At 41.8% G+C, this 10,234-nt stretch overlaps 1 protein-coding gene across 1 annotated transcript in view; it reads right to left on the reverse strand.

Moving 5' to 3' along the window:
- CALCR (calcitonin receptor) overlaps positions 1–8,922 on the reverse strand; it is a 150,196-nt gene extending 141,274 nt beyond the window's left edge. Inside the window, exons 1-2 of the mRNA XM_030857260.2 lie at positions 8,855–8,922; positions 8,451–8,670 (exon numbers count right to left, since the gene is read on the reverse strand). Coding sequence (XP_030713120.1) covers positions 8,451–8,480 — 30 coding nt within the window. The 5' untranslated portion in view covers positions 8,481–8,670; positions 8,855–8,922. The remainder of the gene's footprint in view (positions 1–8,450; positions 8,671–8,854) is intronic.
- Positions 8,923–10,234: the final 1,312 nt, after the last annotated feature.

The raw sequence follows: 10,234 nt of genomic DNA on the forward strand, positions 1-10,234 counted from the left end.
TTTAGCCCTGTAGTGGGCCCAGGGAATGAGGTGCTAAAGCAATCTGCATTATTTTGCTCTCTGTGCCATGAACTTCTTTGAATCTTGGGCTAAAGAGACCCCATCTCAATGTCCGTAAACACCAACATTTTCTACAGTCTCACGCTTTCAAGAATTCTGTCTGTCAGACTTAAGGTTAGCAACAAATAATTATGCTGAAGTTTGGGTTAACTAATGTATGAGTCGAGTCAATTTGAAATTTAAATTTGGCACCAGAGCACTTAGCCTGTCCTTTCTTCCCTTGTTGCCCAAGTTGACTTTATGAAAACACTAGAGAGGAAACTTCCTAAAATGGCAGAGCTTTCCTTTAAAAATTATTATTATCAAAGTGATAATTTTTTCCTAGTCTAGTTCTGGGATAAGTGCTGTTACTTCTGGGCTCCAGGAAAGGATAAATATAGCTTTCATAGTTGGCTGACACCAAATTCACATTTGTTTACAATAAACTCATTTGTTTAGTTAATAGAAATAGATTTGGGTCAGACATGAAAGCCTAAAATCCTAGAAGAACTATGTCACATGTCACGTTTTCACTGCTGTGCAGGAAATTCCTGCTTATGTATGTAGCTACCTAGAATGTCCACTTGACATAATTTCATGAACCTGGAGTATTGCAAGCTATTCGAAATTGCTGGGCTTTGGTTATGGGGAGACCCACTGTTCCTGCAGCCCCAGTGGGTGGGAAAGCTGAGCTTAACACCTCTGGAGAGACTGACTTAAATGTCCATGGAGAGGGGCTCCTGATTCCGTCCGTCATTAAAGGCTCTGATCATTCAAGACAATTAATATACACAATTATAATAGAAAGATTTCTAAGTCATCATCAAAATGTCATTTGACTGCAGTCGTGGAATAAGCCTAATCTTTTGGCATTAGGGAAACAGGTTTGAGTTCCAGCTCTGCCGCTTCCGAGATACGTGAACCTTGGTGAGCCGCGTCAGCTTTCTGCATCTCTGCTTCCTCACCTATGGAATGGGATTGATAATATTCCACAGGACTGTCATGAGAAGTGACTGCACATCACTGTATCTAGCACAGTAGGCGTTCAATGAGTTGCAGCTGTTTTGTTATTCTTTTATTTATATTCCTAAAGTCTAAAAGGTATTAACTTGCTGATGATTCGTTATTCAAACAATTTAGAATTAACCGCTTCCAGGACTCCGGTCCATAGTGGGAATATGATAAGGAAAGTCCTGTTTTTTTCCTTCCTACAGAAAATAAATACCACTTAAGTAGCTTCAGCTTAGTGCAAGAGGCAGGGGAGAAGTAGAGGTATATACTTTGTGATTAAGAAAGTGTAAAGAGGCCGGTGGGAAACGGTTCTGCATGCCTAAACAAAATGCTATGTTCTGAATATATAAGCTCTGCTTTAAATGCTGGATTAAAAAAAACAGAGTTGGCTCTTCAAGTCAACACTGACTCAATCCGGAAACAAGAGTGTGGGTGTAAGAAGGTTCAAGATGTGAATGGATTATTGATTTGAGAGAGAAGGGGCTAAAATCTCTGGAGCAATATAGAGCTGATACCATAAAGGAGGAAAACTCTAAGCCTCAATGTGACAAAAATAATTTCAGGGAAATAAAAGCGCCATATTTATGACCACGTTTAGGTAAATTTAACCCATTTCACAAAGAGAAGAGAAGGTCTCTTATGTGTGCTGGATATGGGATTAATATGTGACTCTGTCCTTTTTAATCTAGGAGGGAAATAAGAAAAAAACAGATATCCACACAGAAAAGGGAGAATAAAATGCCGTAAGACAAATATAAAATGGTATAATTTGTGATCCAAAATTGGTATATTCACCTGTGCAACTTCTGAGTACACAAATATTCTGGAAAACATTTGGATGCTGAAAGACTGGGATTTCTAGATTGTAATCCCTGAGGAAGGGGATTATAAAACTCATATTCTTCCCAATACACTAATATAATAAAGAGATTAAGAGTTTATTTAAATGAATGAATGACAAAAGGGAAGAATACTTCATACATACAGAGGCACATATACACAAGTGTGCACGCATGGTACCTCTAGAAGCCCTAAGGAAATAGATAACAGGATGTGATATTACACCTTGCTTGGGAGTGGGGGAATTGGCCACATGCAAGACTAAAAAAAGGAAGTAGCATTTAAGTTAAACTAGAGGGGACTGTAGGAATTCAAAAAGGGGAGATGAAGTAAGGAGTGCATATCAAACTGAAATTATTGTAAACTCAGGGCTTCCATTTCCTCATTTCTTGCTCTTAGTTAAATCCTGCTGCGATCTCTCCACCCTTACCCCATTTGATTTGCTTACAACATTCTGTTTGGGTGCCCACTTTCTCCTCCCTAGCTTCCCTAATACAGCTTTCTCTCGTGTTTTTCCTTTCATCTAGCCTTCCATCTCAGTCTTTTATGCAGGCTCATTTTCTGCTGTCCCTTAAAAAAAAATTGGTTTTCCTGAAGGTTCCATCTTAGATGTTTTTCTTTTTAATTGTCTGCCTGTTTTTTTTTCCTTCATTTTTCTTTTTTTCTTTTCTGTAGGTTATATCCTCCATTCCTATTCCACCAGCTGAAATAGATATACTTATGTCTCCCAAATCTATACCTCTAGTACAGAATTCTCTATTTATTTATGGCTGTGTTGGGTCTTTGTTGCTGCGTGCAGGCTTTCTCTAGTAGCGAGCGGGGGCTACCCTTAGTTGAGGTGTGCGGGCCTCTCATTGCAGTGGCTTCTCTTGTTGAGGAGCATGGGCTCTAGATGCACGGGCTTCAGTAGTTGTGGCTCGCGAGCTCTAGAGCACAGGCTCAGTAGTTGTAGCGCACGAGCTTAGTTGCTCCGTGGCATGTGGGATCTTCCCAGACCAGGGCTTGAACCCGTGTCCCCTGCATTAGCAGGCGGATTCTTAACCACTGCGCCACCAGGGAAGCCCCAGAATTCTCTCTTGAGACGCAAATTTCAGTATCTACTTCTACTGGACATTGCCACCTGTTTAAGCCAAATGCGTCACGTTCCAAATTAAATTCTTTATCTTCCGTCCCTGAAATGTTACTTGTTCTATGTGAATGACATCCATCTCTCCTATTATCTGTGAAAGAAACTTGGAATTGATCTCGCAATCGTCCATTTCCCTCATTTATCCCACTTCAAATTTCTATCATTCACCAACTACCCCTACATACACCTATAATCTCCTGTTTTGATTTTTCTTTTTCCTTTTCTATCTCCACCAAGGTCACTAACTGTTTCTCCTCTCTGTTACTGCAATAAAGTATTTTGGTTGGTCCTGGCGAGGTCAGCAAGGTACAGGTCACAGAGAGGCTTCCGTGCTGGCCGGCTGTGCTAAAGAGTTTGCATGTCATCATGAGGACAATGGGGGTCCTTGAAAGAGTTAAAATAGGGGACTTTTAATCAGATCCGCCATTCTGGTAGATCAGTCTGGTTGAAAGCTAGGAAGTATATTAGAATGAAAGGTGGATGGATACAAATTAAAAGGAAGCCTCATTGCTCTAATACAGGGCTGGCTCGGCAAGACTACATCTCATTGGTGCTGTCTGCTGTGCCTTCGGCTCCATGCTGTTGCCCTGCGTCCTACGGTACCTCCAGGGTACCTCTGGATACCTGAGGCTTCCCCCAAATCACCATGTTGTTTCAAGCCTCCAGGGCTTTTTTAGAGTCTGGTATCCTGCCTCTAACACAACTCATCTCTTCCCCTCCTTATCTGGTTCATTCTGTTTTGTCATTTAAATGCTGAATCATGTCCCCTTTAGGGTCACCTCCCTCAGAAAGCTTCCTTGATGTCCAGCTCGGTGCTGTTCCTCCCTGCTTCCAAAGTGCTCATGGCATTTCTCTACTGGAGTACTTACCACACGGGTTTGTAATTGTCTGTTGGTTTGTCTGTCTCCTCCCGTGCCCATGAAGCCAGGAACTAGGCTTTGTCACAATATGCCCTGACTCGGATGCAACAGGCATTTAGTAAATATCTACTGAGTTTTTAAATATGAACGAAACTATAAGGGTGATAATTTGTTAGATGTGTTACCGGGGAATGATGAATACATTCTGAGGGACAGAGGAAGGTAAGATTTGAAATGCCAAATTCTGAACTACCAGATAAATAAAAGGCAGGGTCTGGGAATGGAGCTGCAGAAAGAAATCAAAACCAAAGCAAAGCAGCTCTGCAACTGAACCACTGATGTAAAGAGTTCTCCCCCAACATACCCCAATTCTGAGGCAATGGAATATAAACAAGTTGTTGGCATAAGGGCTGAAAATGAAGGATGGACTGGAGTCAATTTTTGTGGCATCACTATGGCTTCAGAACTGGAATTAGGGAGCTGTTGCGGTTTTCTACTGGACTTGGATAGGAAAGATAAAATGAGATTACATCATGAAATCTCTTCAATGCTAGGCTGACGAGTGGGGCAATCACTGAATAATTATGAGTTGAGAGTGACAAAATGGGAGCTTAGAAAACAAGTCTGACGGTGTTGTGTAACACTGAATGCATCACAGAGAGACTAAATGTGGCTAAATATTAGGAGAATATTTAAGCATTTTGTTAAAGGTAATGCAAGCTTAAACGAGAGGGGTGGCAGTGAAACTAGGAAGAATAAAATGCAGTATCCATGGGAAAAATTGGGAGTAGCCTTGAGACTTAATAACAGAGAAAAAAGATATACATTTTCAAATAGATATTTTAATGAAATAGAATGGTTACATATTGATTACAAAAGCAGAAAATATTTCATGGAGCCAGGTACTTAATTTCTTTGAGAAATAGCTCCTTGGGTTTAGCGTATTTGTGTTATTCCTTTACAAAGAATACCAATTCATACGCTACTTTTAATAAAGAGTGGCTTTTCATTTGAACAAAGACATAATCTTATACCTCAGGTATCCAGAGGTACCCTGGGGTATTGTGCAGTACAGGTCAGTGGCATGCAGCTGCAGGCACAGTGGGAGAAGTACAGCCAGCTCCAATGTCTGGCCCAGCTGGCCCGTATTAGAGACCTTTCACTGTACGCTTTGAGCCACTCTTCCTACCCTAAAATTTTTTTCTTAACAAAAAAAACCTAAACTAAACTACACTCCAATCAGACAACACACTTTTTGGAAAAGCAATTCAAGAAAATTGCACTTATGAATATTGAGGAATAGATTCTGATGACATTTTCTATCAATTCTTCCCCTCTCAATTCTTTACTTCTAAAATAAATATTTAAAGACCTAAAACCTTTCCATATTACCAGTTTTCTAAACTCATAAAGTGAAGCCAGAAACATATGTTAATATTATTTTCTGTGTTTTGATAGAATTGAAAACAAGTTAATACCATGGTGACAACACAAAATATTATCACTTGGTTTGATTTTGTAATACTCATATAGACCTCTGGAAGATCATACTAACATTGAAAAGCACATAGTTGTCACACAAAATAACGCCTTTAATTATAATTAATATTGAATAAAATCTCATAACTGAGTGGAATATTACTTATGTATTGGTGATTCTCTATTGACCAATTCCTTGAGGATAGGAACACATCTTATTTGTCTATGTATCTTCAGGCTTAATGCATTGCTTGGCATGTCACAAATAATCAAAAATATTTTTTGAATAAATGACATTTAAAAAATATAACACTTACATAGAACCTACTCTGCACCAGGAACCTACCCAAAGTGATTTACAATTATTAATTCATTAATTCTCATTAGAAAAACCCCATTTTATAAAGGAAATTAAGACATTCAGAGGTTAGATTACTTGCCCAAAACCATACAGCTTCTTAGAAGGTTATAGAGTCGGGCATGAAACCCAAGCAGAGCCGTGTCAGAATCAAGCCGTACTCTTAATCAATACTGTTTTGTGAAAAATGCAGTCTTTAAATTAAATATGTATGTGTGTATATATATATATATATATATATATAATGTATGTATATAAAACATATCTTATTAGAGCATTGAACTTAGAATAAGAAGACCAGGGTTCAAATACATATTAGATTTACTCAATTTGCAGCTTTGAGCAAATTCATTAACCTAATGGGTCCTTAATTTCCTCATATGTAAAATCAGAATAAAAGCTAGTACCTCAGAAGGCTACTGTAAGCTTTAAAGAAACTAATTTATGTGAGAATACTAGAACATAGTCAGCACCCAGGATATGTTATTTGCTGCGCCGAGGAGCACAGTTGTATTTTCTTCTTCTCTCCCTTCAAAAGGGTATATATTTGCACATTACACATCATGTAGGTATTAGTAAAATGAGACCAAATTCTGTGTTTCATAAAACATTGTCTTTAACAGCTCTTAAAACTAGATTTAATTTACTAAACCATTTTCTGGACAGTCAGATAAGCTTCAAACTCAATAGCTTGTTTTTTAGAAAAAAAAAAAAATGTTTTTACCAGAAACTGTTATGGTTTAAACATCTACCATCAAGGAAAAAATAATCTCTTTCTTCTAATTGGGATATCAAGTTATAAATATTAAAAAAAATTAGACTGACAATAGAACATATGGTATTTATGTTCCAACACCCTCCAACATTAACTGACTCTACCAAACCTGACAGGAATCACCTCGGTCAGTGGTTCCCAACATGGCTGCACATTACAATCACATAAAAAAGCATCAAAATGTAAACCCCTTCCTCAGATAACCTGATTTAATTGGTTTGGGGTAGGGTCTGGGCATCCTTTTTTTTTTTTAAAGCTCTCCCATTGATTCTAATTTGCAGCCCGAGTTGAGAACACTGGTTTAGGTTATCATTGAAAATATCACCAGTCTCTTATTTCCATTTCATTTTTACTCTAATAAAAACCAACAGTAGATAATATCTTCATTCATGTCAACATTGAAAGAATCTGAGAAGTTCACCAAGCACAGAGTTTTCTTCAACTCCAAGCATCATGAAACAATACAACTCTAAGATTATTTATGTGTTCCTATGAATAAGTTATAATAAGAATTTCATGTTTACTATATTGGGTATGTTTCTGTGGTCAATAAATAATCTTAGAGTGTTTGACAATGACTTACTATTATTCTTGAGGATATAGTTTCTGAAATTAACTGTAGATTAGAGGCATGGAAACAAAGCAAACCCCGGCTGATGGAGGTTTTGAGCTATGTTAAAATATTGAGTAAAAATGAGTGCCCACTGAGAATACTGACAAACTGCAAAGATGTTTTGCAAATCTAATCACCTTAGATCCTCTCATAATGCTAGTGTAGAAAACCAGCAATTTTGACTTTTTAAAGCTGGGCTGCAACTGGTCACATAGTAGGCTAGCAATATACTATTACAAATGATACTTTATAAATCCCACAACACTAAAAGCATTCTTACTTTGTCTCTAAGGGTAAGTCACGGTTGCCCGAATGTATGAACTATTTGCTTTTCTATTATCATTTAAGACACACTCAAACTTGGACACTCTGCTATTTAAAGATTAGTTTCAGAAACCACATGGTCACACTTTGGTTTATTTTGAACATTTCACTTTCAATCACCCAATAATTTTAACAAATAGCCTTGAACAGATGCTTTGGTTCAGGTTAACTATAGCCGTCAGGGTCTCCTGAAGATCGGCAGTAGAACCCTACCTTCTAGTCTTGCATGTACTATGTAATATTAGGTTCAAGCTTTCATACAGAGCTTTTCTTAAGTAGATCTGCAAAATAAAGCCTGAATAATGGGTTAAAAAACCTAATTGGACTGTTGATTTTTTACTTTGAATGGATTTCCTTGGACCTCAAGGAAAATGAATGTTTTGGGAAGAAGAACTAATATGTTAGAGCTTTTCTTGATGTCTTTCACCCAGGCTTGGAAAGAACATCATGAAAAAAGAGTACCCTTTTGGAAACTATGCACACAACATGTTTTTCCTAATAGGTGTGAAGAATGGCTGCTATGCATAAATGATTGTTGGAAAATAATTCTCTGTAAAACATGACTTAACAAGCAACTCCATTCACACTGTATTCATTTCCAATATCAAGAACAACAATGACACATCACATAGACGCCGATATTATCTGTTTGTTAGTTAATAAACACCTTTTGGAAAAAATCCACAACTTTCAGCCCCGTAATTTCCATACCCAGTAAGTTGGAGAATAAAACTTTTGTGGGAACATTGATATTAACAGCATAGTAAAACTCACACAAAATCCCAGGACTCTTCAGTATGAAACCCTAAGTTTCAGCACCCTCCCAGGACAATTAGCTTTCCTATAATCAAGGGTAAGGTGAGGCGACTGCGACTAAGCTGACCCTAATCAGAACCTCAAACATTACAATCAAACTGCAGTTTTGCAATCAAAAAACAAGATATCTGGTGCATCTCCACTGTTAACCATCCCGGAGAACATCCCAAAGCTTTAAGTCCCACTCATTCCGAGACCCTTCTTACCTGGAGTAATCTCACTGGGCTGCCCGACATGGCTCAGTAGAAGCGAAGGGCATTCGCAGGTGGTGGCTCCAAAGACTCAGGAACTCAGGCTCCAGTGCGCATCTCCTGAGTAGGAGATGGCAGCCGCTGGGTGAGGTGCGGACTGTGCGCACCTCTCCAACCCAGGAAGGTCCGCGAGCGGCACGGCGCAGCCCACCCAGTGTCTGGGGGGCTAGCCGTTCTAGTGGAGAGAAAACTCGGTTAGTCCGGAGCGTTCCTTCTCCTGCCCCCCTCCTGATTTCCTGACACTTTACTTCTGCCTTAAGTGATAGTTTATACCTAACCCCAGCTTGTGTTATAAGCTAAAAGGCATCTGCTTTATCCCCATGCTTGATTCCAACCTCCCCAAAGTCCAGGAGGCTCACCTTCCCGGCGCCTTCCTTCCCAGCTGTGCGCTGTGCGCAAACTTCTCCCGACTTAAGTCTTATCCTCGTCCGCTCCCCCGCCCTACCCCGCCCGCATCCACACCCCCCTCTCCACCCCCCAGGCAGCAGAGGAGGTGGCAGCGGAATTGATGAGCGCCAGCCCCCCGCCCCCGTCAGCCCGCTCCTGTCCCTGGAGAGGGAGGGGAAGCAGGAGAGCTCTGAGCGCCTCCGCACCAGCCCCTCTCGCCCTGTACCGCGAGTGGGGCTGCGCCCGCCGCGGCTACCTTGCTCGAGTGCCGGCTGGGGCTCACCCCACGAGCCCCCGAGAGTAAAACGCGGCGTAAACACGGGAAGCAGGAGAGGGACCCGTTAGACTTTGGGGAGGGGGAGAATGGGTGGGGAGACCCAACAGTCTGGGCTGGGGGATTCGTCCGTCCCCGGAGATAGCTTTCTGGGAACCTTGTCCCCCTCCCCAGAGGATGCAAATTCCGGAGGGGTGAGTTTCCCAAAGAACCTACCCCTAGAGATCGTGCCACCCTGGCTCCTTCAGCCACTGCTCGGGGGACAGCACCACCTGGGAGCCTGTGGAGAGAGGGTCCCTAGTGGGCGCGGTGGTGAAAGTGGGATAGAAATGGGTGGGAAAACGGTTGGCTAGGAACTGGGGTCCTGAGAGGAAGCAAGAGAAGGAGCTGGGAGTCCGGAGGTAAGAAGAGGGGCCATGGGGGTCCGGAAAGTGCTGGTAGAGCGGTCAGACTTGGGCAGCTGCCTGGGGCTGAAAGCGCAGGCTGGATTGGGGGGAACAGCGCCCTTCATGTAGGGGCTGCTGGTGGGCACAGTAGCCTACCGGGAGTGAGCACAGTGAATAAGTGAGGAAGACGGGGGTCTCGAGCGCCTCTACTCCCACCCTCGAAGCCTTTGATGCCAGGAGGAGCCCGGGACAATCCGATTCCAGGCAGGGCGCTACTCCGGCTGCTGCCGGGAGCGCTCTGGAAGGTGGGCAAGTTGGTTCCAAGGACGCACAGCCCTCAACAACCTTTAGCCCACCGCTGGATAGGGCAAGGCAGCAGCGGATACTTTTTTTCCTAACTCTGTTCGACGGACTTTGGGCTAAGAAAGCAACATCCTGCCGTGTCCCGGGACTGCAAGGTGGCCGTGGACTGTCCAGGTTACCAACAGTATGTACTCAGCAAAGAAATAATGGCAACAGCAACCAAATAGGACGGGAAGAAAGCCAGACAGCAACACAGCACACTTTCCGGGGCAGTCCGAGTTTCTCCTAAACACTCAGACGTCAGAGTTACCCTGTGAATGGGACTGCAACCTGCACCCACCTGTTCTCTGATCCCTTCCCTGAAGACATTACACTATAGGCAAAAGGTG

This window comes from Globicephala melas, chromosome 9, assembly GCF_963455315.2.
Source record: "Globicephala melas chromosome 9, mGloMel1.2, whole genome shotgun sequence".
NCBI classification, from domain to species: domain Eukaryota; kingdom Metazoa; phylum Chordata; class Mammalia; order Artiodactyla; family Delphinidae; genus Globicephala; species Globicephala melas.